Raw genomic sequence first — 18,290 nt, 5'->3', positions numbered from 1 at the left:
ATTCAATAAAATTTCACTCATAATGTATAGCTCCATTCCATAAAATATTTTTACGATAATTATAATAATATATATAGGAATATTAAAATTTGAAACAATGAAAGAAAAAGTCTAATTTTAATAATGATGTTCAGTTATGATGGCACAAATTCAGCCATACCCTAATTTTTATAGGTAAGTACAAAAGAAAATACTATACAAGCAGTAAAACTCAACTAAGATATAAAGGACGTAGGTAACTTAATAAGAGCAACATTGCTTCTTTAAACATCAAATAAACAAAACTGGTATTAATACTTTTCTATTTCTTTTCGTGGTTATTTTTAAATATATATAGGTCTATATATTTATATCATTATTCAAGTATCAAGTTTTGTAGTATGGTAATAGTGGTCACAAGCTGAACTTGAGATAGACAGAGAAGACTAAAATACAGTGACAGTGAAGTACTAATGATATACAGACGACATTTATCAAGTGCGCAAATCAAACTACAATTGCAGATATCACCTTCTATTTTGTTATCGGTAGAAAGTATATGCGATAAGTGCACACACTAGACCATTCTTTAAGTAACACAAAAAATATTAAATTTCTGTCATTCATTTAAAAACTCAAAACACAAATTTAACACTGATCGTTCTTAAGATTTCATGTAAGTGTTGACAGACAGTTGTGCTTAGACCTTATCAAACTACATTTAACCGAACATTTTATTACAAATCACAACATTATCTACCTTTCAAATACCTGCAAGAAAGTTGCAAACTTGAGTAATATTAGAGTCTAAAACTGTACATATGTAATACATGACGCCACTAAGTAAATGCATTATCTAGCACACACATTAAAAAAATACAGCATACTATCAAATATGTGATTTAAAATTAATAAAAATACTGTGTATTTTCTGATTAGCCAAGCAGTTTTCTTTCACAGAGTCATTCAGTGCATTTTCTTCTTAAACACTGTGAATTGAAAAAAATAAATGAAGGCAGTGCTGTAAAACACAATACAGTGAATCGAAAAATTGCAACACAAAATTATAAACATGATTTCAACAGTCAATGTGCCTATCTTGATATTGTGCGGCATTTTCCGAAGTTTTCACATGACCGACATTGATGTGTGGCTTACACAGTGATTTTACGGATCAAGTCAGACATGTTCAGAAAGTATGTTATGATGATATTTCTCCCAGATTTGCATGCATGCAGGATTTAATAAATTAACTTAAGTCCTAATATTAATAGAATGTTAAAATACTGCAGTTAACAATGAGTTTATATTAAAAATGGCTTCTTTTATGGTAGAATATTAAAAATTATATTAAATGTTGATGTCATGTCTGAACTATGACGGAACTTGAACTGTGAAATTGTGAGTATATAGAAGTTTGAATCATGCGAAGAGTGCTTAGTGTGGCAACAAACAATGTGTTATTAACCAGTATAAAGAGGAAAGAGGACTGACATTTGCTTCCACAAAACATCCTACATGTTTTCACTTAAAGTGAACACATGCTAATTCTCACATAATAATTCAATGTTGAAATATCACACAACAGTAGGGAAATAAAATACATAGCCTAAATCAATTTAAAATTATTTGTATACGCTTCTTGACTTTCAATTAGGAACCGTTTAATTTGATATTGAGCAAGTTTTTTAATTCAGCACTAATTCATCACACTTTCTCATTGATGGGTACTCATGACATCACAGGCTTTTCCAATGAGTTAGCTATGACGGCTATAATTTCCTTGTAGTTGCTGGACAGAACATAATATTATTACAATCATTTTAAATCCTATTATTATTATTATTATCAGGGCAACTTCAAATGCAACTCTGGACAGCCGAAATGGACCATGGTATCATAATGCCTATTACAATCTTAATGTAATTTAGGTTTTTAATGTACACTGTGTCTACAAATTATTCATCTGCTGATGTAATGTAATCAAATTTGTATTTGTAATGACATCATATCAAAAAGCTGTTTGCTACAATCAGTAGAGAAACTGAAAAAAAAATTTAGCCTATATAACAAGCTACAGTTTATAAAATCTCTCCGTGAGTTCCTCCGGTAATTTGAAGGATTACAAGATGGTAAACTAATGTATGTCTTCCCAAGTCTTGTGAATCATATCGAGTGCGACAAAGGCCACTGATGGCCTAATAATTCACTATTCCTGCATATATTCAGTCCTTGAATTATCCCCACAAGAAGAATTCGATAGGAGAGCAAGGTAGTCTGGGGATAAAGCCATCCTGATTGATCCATCACATTGAGAACTTTTCATCAAGAAATTTACGCACATCAATGCTCCATTGTGGTAGTGCCCCATCTTGCAAAGTATCACGTATGGTTGCAGTTCTCCATGTTGAGAAACAACAAAGTTCTAACATATCAAGGTAATTACTTTAGTTCATAGTGTCTTTTTAGAAGAATAATGGTTCAATCATTTGGTTGTAAGAGAGTAAGTTTAGGGCTGTTATGTACATAATGGAAAGTATATGGATTCTCTAAGCCCCACATTTGGCAATTGAGTTTTAACTTTACCACATTGAAAGAATGATGCCTCGTTGATCATCTTCATCGATATAGTGAAGAATGTGAACAGGAAAGTGTTTATTATTTCTTGAATTGTTTGTAATTAATTTTTTTCTACATTGTCTTATACACTATTGATTTTGGGTACCAAGTTTTCCATTTGCATTTATCTCGTATCGATTTCCTTCTACTTCTGGTAAATATCTGTTCAATATTGTCAATGGTTTCTGCTTAAATAAAAGCTTTTTCTGCTTCTACGTATTGCAACACACAACCTGTATCTAGAAAGTACTTCTGCAATTGTACAGTTGTTTGATCTTCGTGAAACTGACACTGAAAACACTCTGACACTCATTAGAAGATTCGTTTCTCACAGATATAACACATACAATGTTTTCCTTGTTGGGATGCTATTTTAGCCGCTATATTCTTGAAATGCATGAATAAATTATTTTTGTCAACAACAATAAAACTTTCTAAGTTATTTGGCGGATTTAATCCATATTCAGAACTACGAGTCAATGTATTCGGAATTTAAGTAGGCTACATGGAGTATTTTCAGTAAAAAATTAACCAGTTTTTGAGTTGCTGCTTTAATAGCAAACAGTTTTCTGATATCATTACAAATAAAACTGTAATTACTTTTGATAATCAGGTGAATAGGCTAATTTGTAGGCATGGTGCACACTTTCCTTCTTTTAATTACGTAAAATAAAAATGCATCATCTTTGCTTTCAGAAGTCATTCCCGATTTCCTTGAACAATTAAAATTTTTTGACATGAACATAATCCATAAACAACGTTTGAACACCTTGTTTATTTTGTATTAACCTCATTAACGCACATCCATGTTATCTGCAGTCTTCTACTACATGCTACACAGGATAACCAATCACAAAACTCGCATCTGCACTCAATCAGATGGAAAAATGAATTTAAAAACGCTTCCTATTGACACCAATGCAATTCTATAGAATTTATGAATGAATTAATAAATGTGTGATGTCATCATCGTTGAATTAAAAAGGTGTCCGTTGTGAAAAATAAGGTTAAATATATTCAACGCCCAGACTTGGGACGTAAGTCACCTAAAAGTTGTTTCAAATTGGCTTAACACATTTTTTTTTTAAGTAATCCAAGTTTTCCGTGACTTTTACTACAATATCCTAGCACCGTACTCATTCATCATAAAATAGTTTTGCGTTATCCGCTGATAATAATCTCTGAATGGCCAGTCATTTTAAATCAAGGAGATAACTGTACTAACTTGGGAAGAAAACAGTTTATAGGAATAATAACAAAAACTACTGGCAAGCATGTATATAACCTGAATACTAACAAAATGATAGTGTGTCATTTCTAAATCAAAGACAATGCTTTTATTTTAGTAAAACGGAAAATTAAATAATATCTATTAGTATAAATACTGAGCAATTAATTTCTGTAAATAATAATAACACAACAGTAGGTCGAAATAAAATTGAGTAGGATACTCTTAATTACGCTAACGTATTTTATAAGAACACTAAATAAAGTTTCTACTGATAGAAATACTGAACATTTTCAAGCATTGTAACTAACCTGTAGATTAAATCAAAATTTTATCTTGGCACATGATAAAAAAATGAAGTATTTTGTTAGAAAAGTAAGTTAAATTTGTTAGCCACAAATGATCTAAACAAAGAACTTAATTTACAATCCAATTGCATAAAAATAACTATATAATTATAGTGTTTGAAATAAATTTACAGATGGTGAAGATTAAGAACTAGGATATTTGTCATCGTCTCAGCAATTAAACACTTTTGTTCAGATATTCTGATAAAAAATGAGAATATGTTGTGCAGCAAATATCAGTCCAAAAGTCATAGCAGGGAAAGTGGGTTTCTTACCTGGAACAGTGGCACATCTAGATTTGTAGATTCAGGGATTGTTACTTTATAAAACATTTGTTCGAATTCCGGTGCATGGTCATTTACATCAGCCACTGTCACGACCACACGTGTTGTGGACGAAAGAGCTGGTGTCCCATTGTCGCTCACTGTTACCTGCAATAGACATGTGTCATAGTTAGAAGTTGGTCTCTAAAAAACGAAATTTCATGTTTACTGTGTGACATATTACTACTGAGAATCCACTAATATAGCACACTGGTCAATACTAACATACATATATCCTCCAAGTTAGCTCTGTGGTAGTGTGTCTGCCTCCAGACTAGCCAGCCCGGGTCCGATTTCTGGCAGGGTCAGAAATTTTCATGTAAAATTTCTACCTTGGGACTAGACAGACACACAACCAGACAGATGGATTTATTCCGCAATATTATACATACAGATGCACTACACTATCATAATTTTCTCTTAAACCCAATGCACGGATGGCCTGGTTGGCACAGTTGGTATAGCGCTGGCATTCTATGCCCGAGATTGCAGGTTCGATCACGGGCCAGTCGATGGCATTTAAGTGTGCTTAAATGCGACAGGCTCATGTCAGTAGATTTACTGGCATGTAAAAGAACTCCTGCAGATACAAACTCGGCAGTTGGAAGCGTCGTTAAATAAAACATAATATTTCCAATGCATGAGTCTTTTGTTTGTACGTGCTGTAGGCCTATAAAAACAAATCCTACTTTATAGGTTTCACCCCCTCACCTATGATTAGGGGAAATGGCCGTGCACAACTTCTAATCACTAAATTGTGCACCAATATGCCTGGATTAAATCCCAAATTTCTCTGCAGTGCATATGAAGGGAAGGCATATGTCACTGTTGATAGTGATTCGTCCATCGGATGGGGACATTAAGCCTGGCGGCCCCCTTGGTGCTATTCAGCAGGAATAGGGTACGTGCCGGCACCAGGTTTCCCCTTCTCCCTTCCTCACCATCATCATCCTCACCAATTCAAGACACGAAGACAACAAGTAGGCCTAGTACTTCCAGTGAGGTTAAGTTAGCGGAAAAACAGTATCTTATGTAAAAGGTAGGCCTCTCCTAATCTTTTACCGATATTTGCATTCTTTACATATTTATAAGTATGCCTTAATTAATTATTAGTATTTTGAAAAATAATTTAAAGTAGATCTTTTGTATTCCTTAGCATAGATCGTAACGTCTTAAGCATGATGTCATAAAGATCTCCTTCGTGGTTTGTCTTTATACCCAGGATACCGCTTCTATTAAATTACCGAATAAATTATACTGATTGCCCTTCTCTTATTATGTGAGTGGAGGGAGTAGGGAAAAAACGTAATGACTGCTGTTTTGTGTTATTTCACGAGGTGTCGAATGCGCATTATTTACTATTGAGTTACTATGGGGGGGGGGGGGGATTGGAGTTTTAGCGTAACAATTAAACATGAAATTGGGAATAATTGTAAATGTAAAAGAAAAATAATTACGCTTTTATACCTTCAAATTCCTGAAATATTAAACCCTTGTGTGCGATGTTTATTGAATATTTGTAAACAAGTTAACCAACTTATGAATCTTAGTACTTTTCCAAAGATCGCAGATTCTCTTTCTTGCGCCAACATACGAAACCAAATTTTACCCAATTACCACAGTCGACCGAGCCACAGAGACATTGTGGTCGTTGATCTGTTGGTGGTTTCATGTTGAGAGCTTTCTGGCAGAGCGAGCTATACGTGTTTTTAACCGTCTGCCCTCATCATTTATGTCAGTGGTTCCCAACCTTTTGAATGTTACGGACCCCTTCAAGTTCATATTCAATTTTGGCGGACCCCTCAAATATTTTGTATAATGTAAGTTGATAATCATGTTTACTCATTTAAACATTTACATAATGTTTTTTTTTTTTTTCATGCCACCAGGTTGTTACTTGACATTTCTGATCTCTCCTGGCATTGACTTATTTGTAACCCACTTCTGAGGTTGGGGTGCCTGGAAGGCGGAGTTACGCTGCCCCGATGATGATGATGATGATGATGATGATGATGATGATGATGATGATGATTTGCCAGGAGAGATCTTAAACCTAAGCCTAACCTAATTTCCAGACCTTGGACGAACACAGGAACATTTCCCTTTCAGGAAAAATTCCTGTGTTCTACCCGGGAATCAAACCCGGGACCTCATGAACTGTAGTCAAAGCTCTGACCACTATCCCATGAGGCTGGTCACAGTTGCATAATGTATGAATTAAATATCTTAATACATTGGCAGCGATATTAAATTTAAGTTTTTACTTTTGAGTAAAATCTAAAAATATATGAATGCAGTTATTTTACACAATATCATGCCTTTGCTGTGAAAAATGAAACCAGCTTTTTAGAATTAACATACCCCTATCAGTGGGATGGCTGACGTAGCTTTGCGATGTCCGGCTCAATTGTAGATACTGTAAATCGCAAGTCTATCTCGACATTAAGTTTACTTTAATACCTATTGTTCTTCAAGAAGAGTAGAGCAGAAAAAATGTACTCTCACATAAGTACAGTATGCTGATGAAAATGGCATTAAGTGTTGTATTTCAATTCGGAAAACATGGGAATACATGGGTATAACCAAGATTACAGTAGGACGATGTAGGAAACACGATTTTTAATCTTTAATCAGAAGATAATTCTAATAATTCTAACAATTCCTCTTCTTTACTGACGGGCAAACTATTATTCATCAAAAATGAGATATTTTTCGTATAGATAGGCCTATTTTTTTACATTGCAAAAAGGACAATATTCCCTAAATTTTAATGTCGATCGATGTACATTTTTTATAGCCAAGAGAAGTCCGTTAGGATAATCCCTGTTAAATTCTGTGTCTCAAAATTCTGAGATAAAAGAATATTCCAGCAAGCTGATAAAATATCAGAGAACATCGTAATGTTAAGCTCATTTAAATTACCGTTTAAAAAGATACCTTGCATCCCCTGACCAGTGGCGGAGTTTGGTTTCGTCCCCCCCCCCCGCTGCTTAAAACATTACGCCCTCTTTAGCTCCCCCCTCCACTTAGCCCTCAGGTTATCATGACATTTCATTGTTACTTTTTTAATGTAGAGGGTTGTACTATTTATTTTATAGGCTACATAAATATTGTTTTAATACAAAACATTAAATGCGTAATGCATCTATAAATACACAGTATAACATATTACACAACTTTCTGCAAAGTCAAAGAAATGCTTAAAAAATGTACTGTTTTTTTTCCCCCCCAATAAAAGTTAGAAAAAAAGTTTCAGTAAAAGTTCTTTCTTTTTAAAGTAGTTTCCAATGGTACCTTCAGTAACCTATGTTCTCATCTGAAATTTCTAAGTTGACCACAGGTACCCTTACTTCCGGTTTGTTACGGGAAATGGTACTACCACCAATCGATTCTTCACATAGGTTATGGCCATCAAAATTTTTTATGAACAACCAGTATCATATAGTTTTCGAGAAAAAAGCCTGATAAGGGTGGTCTGAAACACTCTGTATGTGTGTGTGTGTGTGTATGTGGGAGAAAGAGAGGGGGGAGAGAGAGAGAGAGAGAGAGGGGGAGAGAGAGAGAGAGAGAGAGAAATATTTTATGACAAGAGCTGCCATAGAGACGTGAAACGTTTTTATTTCGCTTCGACTTGTAAAATTGCTGACAAATTTGTGTATTTTTTAATTTATTTCTTTACGAATAAAGACGACAAGAAGATGAAGCAGTAACGTCTTCCAATTCAATTATTGTAACTGTTTTCTTCCAATTCAATTATTGTAACTGTTTAGATGGTCTGTAGTTCTGGAAGAAGGATAGACGGACAACAAAAAAAGAAGTGCTACTAGAAAACTATAATGGAAATATTTACAAAATAGCCTTGCAAAAAGAGCGTTTAAAATGGTTAGCAATTGACGGGAATCAGACGAGAATAACAAATCCATATTTACGAGTACTAAGAAGCAGCTATACCGCATAATAGGCTAAGAGTTTTTATGATGAAGACTGTGCAGGGAAGAATTGAGATCATATTAAATGTAAGAGTGAAAATTTAACTTGAAGACGTTACAATACAAAGCTTGTGTCGAGATAACGACTTTTTTTTTTGTCTATCTTGCATATTTTGGGTAAGCCTACACAAGACCGTCTTGGCCTACATTATATCTTACATTTTCAACAGATATTAAATACACATTGCATACATCCTGCCTTGCGACATTATATGTTTCAACTCTGAGGTTGTCTTTTAATTCAGGAGATTTGTATATTGACATTCAAAGATATCTGACCTCAATTATTCTTATTGTATAAGCGAGCCACGGGGTAAGTCAAAATCAAAGATATAACAAACTGACAAACTTTGGAATAATTACGATAGTTCTCAATAGGTGACACTATTATTGAGACGGGTAAAAACGTGTTTGGGAAAATGTTGATGTAAATTATTCTCATAATTGTCAGTATCAGAGGTTTTCCGCTAAATCTAGTGTTTTTTTTACAATTATTAGATGGGGATTAAATTTTTAATTTTATAATGCGGGTATATTTATGTACAGTACAATTGGCGACACTAACTGTTATGTTCGCCATCTGTTCATAAAAGTAATAACTGTAGAAGCCACACTTGCATGAACAAATTGTCGATCACTATCGATTAGTAGGATCAGGTATCTTTGAACGCCAGTGTACACTGTGCTCTTTGTTTGAATTTATTCCGCTAATAAAATCAAGGGTTTCAAGTTTTCGGGATCACGTACACCAGCTTTTAAGCCACAGTCGCATTTGTCGCATTTTGCTAATCGACTTCTAAAAATGCAATAAACTTTCTGTAGTAATGTCACGAGAGGTCTGAGATCTGCCGATAAATCCACGAGCGAAGCGAGTGGATTTATCTGGGAAATCTCAGACCTCGAGTGACATTTATTAGGACTATTTCGTGAATAAAATAAAAATGTAAATAATATATCCCTAAAATTCGATTACAAAATGTTAATAATTGTATATTTGCGAATACTTAACCTATTCAGACATTGTGAAGTTGAAATAGATGAATATCGATTACTGCAATAAAGAAATTCGATGTTATTATTCAGTAATGCCAATTGCGAAAAGCGAAATACTGGTTTAACAATGTTAATTACATGTACTGCACTTTTCTCTTATTATTATAACATAAATACATTTTCATTATCTGCTGAAATCATGATTTAATTTAAAATTTTATAATATAATTATAGTAACCTAATTAATACATAAATTAAATGAAGAATTGTTGAAAACGCATTTATCTAATCTGAATGAAGGAATATAATTTTTTTTTCAAACAGCCTACAATGGACATGGAATTAGAAGATGAAGATGTATTTTATAGGCTACAATAGGTAAGGTTAGCTGTGTGAGCAGGACCAGTGTCAGCTGTGCCTTATTTCGACCGTTACTACGTGCTACAGGAAAGCATTTTTTATAGCTCGACAAATGCATTCTAGCTGTAGTGTGTAACGGAACTAAAGCTGCATCTACACAGTTCAATATTCCAATCGCGTATGCATGTAATCTGTGTATAAACGTACGTTAAATTAAGATGCATGAAGATTTTGTGTCTATATTGTGCGTTGTTTTGAACGTTGTCTTCACTGCGTAAATATATTAATTAATATTAAATATTAATCTTGCATTCATTGCTTTAAAGTTGAAAGAAAAGTTTAACCGTATAGTTGTATCTTAATGTATTCATGATCATCAATTCACGGGGAAACAGTTGGCGACAATGACTAAACAAAAGAACGACCATGCGATAAATTGATAGCGATAAATCTAGCTGCAAAAATTATCGCAAAGTCTGACTGTGATTGGTTGGAATTCAAAATTTCATTACACTTCATTGGTCGAAAATGGAATGACATCATATAAACGAAATAGTCAATGTAAATGTGCAAAAATGCGACAACCACACTGGACTTCAGAAATGAGAATGGTAATGGAGAAAATGAAATCAGAAATGTGTATGAACTAATCAGTTCTGGAGAATCTGAATTTAAATGAAATGCTAATGACATGGGCAATGTTCAAGAAGGTACCAGCAATAGATGTTCAGGAATGGATTTCAAAGAGTTGTACAATTCATGTAACTTGAGTGAACAATTTCTTTTAGTTGATTTATACAATTCCATCGCATACTGTAAATTGTGAGCTAGGATTTAGTTGCATGAATCTTGTAAAAACTGGAATTAGAAACCGCCTTTCAGTAAAAAGCGTTAGCACTCTGCTAACAATAAATCTTGAAGGACCTACTTGTAAAGAATTTCAATGTTTAGAGTGCACATAAAATAACGTATTTAAATGTGATGTAAATTCGGCAGTAATTGATACTAAACATACCTACGTCTAATGATTTATTTACATAAGCATGACTAAGTAATAAAACTCCAAGAAACAAATTACATAACTTTTTGTTTCTGCAAACCTTATTAATTTTATATTTTTGTGCAATTATTTATAATATTGCACAATCTTTTCGCAATTTGCACAGATATAATTTTTCATTTGTGCATTTTTGCGACAATTATTTATTTTATAGCTTAAACCCTGACGTAAACCATAGTTGATCATACTATCACCAAACACACTTTTATTTATTAATTCGTTCAACTGAAGTATGTGCAGATACACTGTCCTACACGATGTAGTGTATTATCATTCACTTTACGATTGTTGTTATACAAGTGAGGAAAATATTGAATCAAATTAAGGACTATAAGAAATTTAGGGCTGCGGGGGAGACGACGGAATTAAACTGACGCCTATGTATACACAAGACAGTTTTAAATGTACTACTAGGTAGTGTATCAGTAACAATTAATTAATTATGACAATCAGTTGACGACGCATTTTACAATCACTGGCGCAACCTCAGTTTATTAGACGACGTCACTATTTCTTTTTATAAACTACTTATCTGCATTTAGAACATGAACGAAACGTAAAGTATAAATTATGTATTTTTTGTTGTAAATAAATGCGTATATGAATAACTTCACATATTATTTCAAGGTGCAAAATTTTAGGATATGAATTCCTATAACGCCCTGTGTTTCGGCTCTTTGTCTTCATACTCCAGCGACAGGATTGTGATGTTGATTGTGAAAACTCCTGAGATAAAGGTAAATCCTATTTTCCTCATACAGCCGCAAGGCCTGACAGATGGACCGAAGGTTGACGACACGCTCTGAACACCTGACTTGACCTCGGGGTCTGCGTCGAGTGCCTTTTATCAAGACAGATGAGGTTTCCTCTCAGGACCGGATTACAGAAAACAGCTCCGGTAAGCACCCCGCACATTTCTCTTGCCGGACCCAGCTAGATGGTCGCCAGGAAATAGACTTTTCCTCGTCTCATCTTTTTATTACGCCTCGTTTTCTAGAAGATGCCAGGTTATACACCGGACGAAGAAACATAACTCAGGATCTTCGTCAGCGTCTCGAGAAACTCGGCGTCGTCGACGTCAATACATGTCTCTGGACAGTAACATTGCCTCTGTTTTATTCATTACGTACTTCATTTTATTTGTACGTATTGCACAAGATGTCCCACGTGGTAGCCATCGTAGTTACAGATCGAGAGGATGGACATTAGTGGAGTTTTAGGGAAGGGTAGACATATTAAGGGGAATGGTAGTGACTGGAAAATAGAAAATGTAATAGCAAAATCAATATTAATATTAGACTAGTTTATTGTAGGGTAAGGTTGCCTATATCGCACCACTTTAGCATTTATAATTTTTATTGAACAATACACTTTTTATTTTCTGCATTCCTTTACAGAGATACATTCCCAGAACATTTACCTTTCATGTAACAAAGAATCCTTGAATTTGATTTAATAGTTTTTAATTAAAATGACATTTTCGAAACACATGTCAGTGGTGCCATTTAGGCAACTAGTTTCCTAAATAGCACCTGCGGTTTCCTAAATCGCACCTCTTTATCTGCAGGGAACAGGATGAAGGAAAGCTTTTAATATTGAACAAATTGAAGAGTATTTGAATGAATAATGTAATAAAATGCAAATTACAAGTTTATTGAAATTAATGAAAGAGAGTCACGCATCTTCAAATGAAATTGAAAAAAAATAGAGCGTAAATTACGTAACATTTAAACTTTCTGAATGCGTTTTTTATTGTTACACATTTGCCATGTGCTTCACCAGGCAGTTCAGACTGTAAACTACGTCACCTTTTCTCCACGATTATCTCGAAGCCACCTAAGAACTGCTTCATGATATAGCTGTCTGAAATGATTTGAAGATAGGAACAGCTAAAGGCTGGGCCTATGAGTATTATGACGAGGAAGCTGAAACAGGAGCATACCATTTTCCCGAGATAATCTAGATTCTAAATTTTTGGAATGGGTCGTATAAGGGACATACAGAAGCAGCACTTTTTCTATGGTAGGTTTGAGTGGCAAATAAAATGTTTGTGCTATTGGACAAATAATTCACTGTTGATGTAACCGAACGATCCTGGAGGAGCACCAGCTGATAATGAAGGATGCACTGTTTGACGTTTAAAAATTATCACAGGTGGCACAAAATACCTGGTGCGCTTGTACAACACACACTTGTTGTATTAACGCCCTTTTCACCACTTGATATTGCACCCATATGATGCACTCTTAGTTCAGTTAAAAATTTTCGGACCTTCTTTTGTACGGTTAGAATTGCTACAGTTGCTCATATCGCACCGGTGCGAATTAGGCACCTACAAAGTGATGCGAATTGAGAAACTACGCCATAAGTTATTATTTCCTTCATTCTAGCCTATAATCACCACATGTTCGAAAATCCTACCAAGTTAAATGTTCTTTAATATCTCTTTAAACGAATAATATCTTAAGATTATGGATTCCTTTGCATACAAATCCGTTATTTAGTTACAAAATGTTAGCTAAATATACATCCACCTGAGCAATTATATTAGATACACTATCACCACGCTGCTGACACAAAAAAGTGGCAGAAATCAAGTGACATGGTGGAAGTTCATATGGTAGATTGTAACAATATTACTAGATGCCATACTACTACAGTAATTTGTTTTAAACTAGCAGTGGTGCGATTTAGGAAGCGGTGCGAAGCACTTTACTTATATTCGGGATATTATTGTGTTAATGCGAAGTTCGTAGCGTTTTTTCGCTATCGTAAAAGTTTTTTTTGAGATGAATGAAAGACAGAAAGTAATACTACAATAAGCAATATATTCTTCTACATTATGGCTTTCTGTCAATGCTGGGACAGTTTTTCGATTCCGCGGCTGAAGAAATATCCTGTTTTGGAGATAAAGAAGTCTCAAGTCAAGTTTGTAAAGCATCTTCGTTGACAAAAAGTTTGCTTGAAGACTATTGGGTACAGAATGGAAAAGGTGGACATCTTAGGGCGCAAGATCGGGAAAATATGGGAGATATGGAATCACCTCCCAACCAAGCTCCTGAATAGCTACTTTCGTCATGTTAGCAAAGTGCGGGCGTGCATTATAAGTGTTGCAGCAGCATTGATGCAGTCTCTCCGGTCGTTTTTCTTCAACTGCGGCAGCAAGACGTCTCAGTTGTTGACAATAAATGTTAGCAGTTATGGATGAATTCCTGGGGGCAATTCATAGCACAGAACGCCTTCTTTATCCCACCAGACGCATAATGTGGGCGAGCATTAACTTTTGTACGTGATTTGAGTGTTAAAACGATAAAACTATTCTCTTCCAGTGATTTCTCGGATGTCATTCTCCCCGTACACGACACAAATATTTCGTGCTGCATCCGCTGCCTTTGCCCATAAAAGTACAAACTTTCTTCAAATCCGCAAAATTCAAGGCGTATTTAGAAGCACAACATTCCAAATGACAAAAATTATAAACAATCTCCTAATAACGCAGCGTTTTGATGACAAACATAAATGCTACATGTCCACACCTGTGGAGTAACGGTTAGCGCGTCTGGCCGCGAAACCAGGTGGCCCGGGTTCGATTCCCGGTTGGGGCAAGTTACCTGGTTGAGGTTTTTCCGGGGTTTTCCCTCAACCCAATATGAGCAAATGCTGGGTAACTTTCGGTGCTGGATCCTGGACTCATTTCACCGGCATTATCACCTTCATATCTAATTCAGACGCTAAATAACCTAAGCTGTTGATAAAGCGTCGTAAAATAACGTATGAAAAAAAACACACACACACACACACACACACACACACACACACACACACACACACACACACACACACACACACACACACACACACACACACACACACACACACACACACACACACACACACACACACACACACACACACACACACACACACACACACACACACACACACACACACACACACACACACACACACACACACACACACACACACACACACACACACACACACACACACACACACACACACACACACACACACACACACACACACACACACACACACACACACACACACACACACACACACACACACACACACACACACACACACACACACACACACACACACACACACACACACACACACACACACACACACACACACACACACACACACACACACACACACACACACACACACACACACACACACACACACACACACACACACACACACACACACACACACACACACACACACACACACACACACACACACACACACACACACACACACACACACACACACACACACACACACACACACACACACACACACACACACACACACACACACACACACACACACACACACACACACACACACACACACACACACACACACACACACACACACACACACACACACACACACACACACACACACACACACACACACACACACACACACACACACACACACACACACACACACACACACACACACACACACACACACACACACACACACACACACACACACACACACACACACACACACACACACACACACACACACACACACACACACACACACACACACACACACACACACACACACACACACACACACACACACACACACACACACACACACACACACACACACACACACACACACACACACACACACACACACACACACACACACACACACACACACACACACACACACACACACACACACACACACACACACACACACACACACACACACACACACACACACACACACACACACACACACACACACACACACGTTGAACCCAGCTGTTCCGAAACCAAGCTTAGAATTATTAAAAGTATTACAATAATTAGAGCATTTCAATTTTTGAATTGGAATAACTTTGAAAACTGTGAACAATTTCATAAAAGTGCTGAATAATTGAGTGTATTGCCCAGTGCATCACAGCGGTCGTAAACTTCCCACGGGGAAATGGATATTTTACTCACAGAAGATAGCAGAAGACGAGGAAGCAAGTTTCCAGATTACCGCTGCTGTGAATGCTCCAGCTACGCAAAGAATTAAAAAGAAAGTGAAGTGCGAAATGAAGACTGACAAGGAACAGAAAATAAAACATTCCTGAAATTTCTTTCACTTCGCTGTCCTATTTTCATGACACTGGAAGTAAGAGAAGAACAAATGTAATTATCCGCCATCGCTAGCTTTAACAACGAAGACACTACCTAAAAAGATTCAACTAACTGAAGTAAATTTAATGAACTACGTTAGTAAACAGACCAACTATCCACCCAACAAGATAAGAGCTAAAACCTACCGTGCATTGCATTAACACGTCACGATTTAGATTTGAGAAGATATCTTACACGGAGAAACTGTAACAATATATTTCTATTACAAAAAAGAGTAATTAGAATAATGGTAGGTGCCAAATCTAGGGAATCTTGTAGGACTATTTTTAAAAAACTACAAATAATGCCCATGGCTTATCAGTATATCTTTTCATTAATAGTCTTCCTCGTATGTAATCGTGAAAACTTTGTAACTAATTCAACAGTTCATAGCATAAACACACGTCAAAAAATGACTTTCATACTCCATCGGCAAGTCTATCGTGCTATCAAAAAGGAGTGCGTTATATGGCAGTAAAAATTTTAATAGCCTCCCTATCGATATAAAAAATGAAACTCAAAACATAAGATTATTTAGGGCCAAATTAAAGAAGTGCCTAATTTCTCACGCCTTCTATTCTGTAAGTGAATTCATGACATTCAATAACACTTCATGAAATTGATACTAAAACTATGTGTTGTACTAGTAGACTATATTGTAAATCTCGTCTGTATATATATTTCATCTAGACTGTGATTATAAATTAAGACTTTATAATAGTATTAAGTTTTTTGACTTGTTCCATATTCTAGCTGTAAATCAATGTATGAATACCATGGAATGTTAATAAATACAATACAATACAATACAATACATATACAAATTGTCCGCTGGAGATAAAAATATGTAGGCCTACACAATAAAAATTAAAACATATCGGTTTCAGTGCTATATTTGCCACAATATTCGCTTCTGGACCCAAAGTACACGGACTGAATTCTATGGAGAATAAGAGATTCTGAGCTGAAAAAATTTTAATTGGCGACCAATTTTTAAATTGTGTGGTGAAGGCCTAATTAGATATATTAACTAGATATAAGGAACTTGCACAAATTCTCATAATGCACGGTAACTATTCATATATTATAACTAGAGCCCGGATTTATATGCACTAAAAGTTAAGAATGACACCGAGTATAATTGAGTGGATGTGGTGTCGGTTATTAAGGTTTCTGAGCTTGGTTCACAAGACTCCAAAATGTAAAAATAGACAACTCATTCGCAAGGACTAGACAATGCATCTTGTGTTCTCGCGCTGATTTGTAAGAAGGAGTTAGGAGGATTAAAGACCTTTAACGGTGTCAGAGGTAAATACTGAAAGACAAGAATGGTATCTGAAAGGAGTGGGGGCATAGCTTTTATGTTTATAAACTATACTGACTAACAATATTAACTTTTAGTGCATATAAATCCGGGCTCTAATTATAACTGTCTATGGTATTATTACCTGTATATATAAGTCGGAAATTAAAATCGATAATAATGACAGGACATTAGGGTTTGTAATGAGAATCTAACTATATCACGTACTTGTCAAACAAGAACTGCACTATGAAAGCGAACAGTTCAAGAGAAAAATGTGATGTACGAGTACATAAGTGGTCTCTGAAGCAGGTAACCCTTTATTGCAGACGGCAACACAGGCACGCGGTGTGAAGTAACTTTTTTGAGGAAGAAATTCTGGCTGTACATTGTGAAAAAGAAACAAAATAGTATTTTATGAAACAAGTTCATAATGTTATACGTCAAGTCAATTTTTATTAGCCTATAATAACAGACTAATAATAATAATAATAATAATAATAATAAGTAGTAGTAGTAGTAGTAGTAGTAGTAGTAGTAGTAGTAGTAGTAGTAGTAGTAGCAGCAGCAGCAGCAGCAGCAGCAGCATAAGTTTCCATAGAGCAACTCTACAACCAGACGTTCAAATTCTGAAAATGTCTATTAAAGACTTAGACTTAATCCTTACATACTATTTAATTTTCAAAATCACGTTAATGAGATAATATATGAAGGATATGGGCAACCAGGGTTTCTTTCTCGTAAATTCAGAGATAGTTTAAGGATGAGCATCTGTTGAAATTACTTTATAACAGTTTAATACGTAGAATATTAGAGTAAGTTTCAATTGTGTGTCACCTGTATATAAAAATAATATTAATTATAGAAACAAATTCAGAAGCGCTTACTTCGGTATTGGTA

At 35.4% G+C, this 18,290-nt stretch overlaps 1 protein-coding gene across 3 annotated transcripts in view; it reads right to left on the bottom strand.

The window, feature by feature from the left end:
• Positions 1–18,290, bottom strand: part of LOC138710218 (fat-like cadherin-related tumor suppressor homolog) — a 369,088-nt gene that overhangs the window by 176,730 nt on the left and 174,068 nt on the right. For all 3 annotated transcript variants that reach the window (XM_069840878.1, XM_069840879.1, XM_069840880.1), the window contains exon 2: positions 4,449–4,604. In XM_069840878.1, coding sequence (XP_069696979.1) covers positions 4,449–4,505 — 57 coding nt within the window. In that variant the 5' untranslated portion in view covers positions 4,506–4,604. The remainder of the gene's footprint in view (positions 1–4,448; positions 4,605–18,290) is intronic.

This window comes from Periplaneta americana, chromosome 12, assembly GCF_040183065.1.
Source record: "Periplaneta americana isolate PAMFEO1 chromosome 12, P.americana_PAMFEO1_priV1, whole genome shotgun sequence".
Taxonomy (NCBI): domain Eukaryota; kingdom Metazoa; phylum Arthropoda; class Insecta; order Blattodea; family Blattidae; genus Periplaneta; species Periplaneta americana.
Note: the sequence above shows the minus strand (reverse complement) of the source record. Positions and strands in the feature narration are given on the sequence as shown.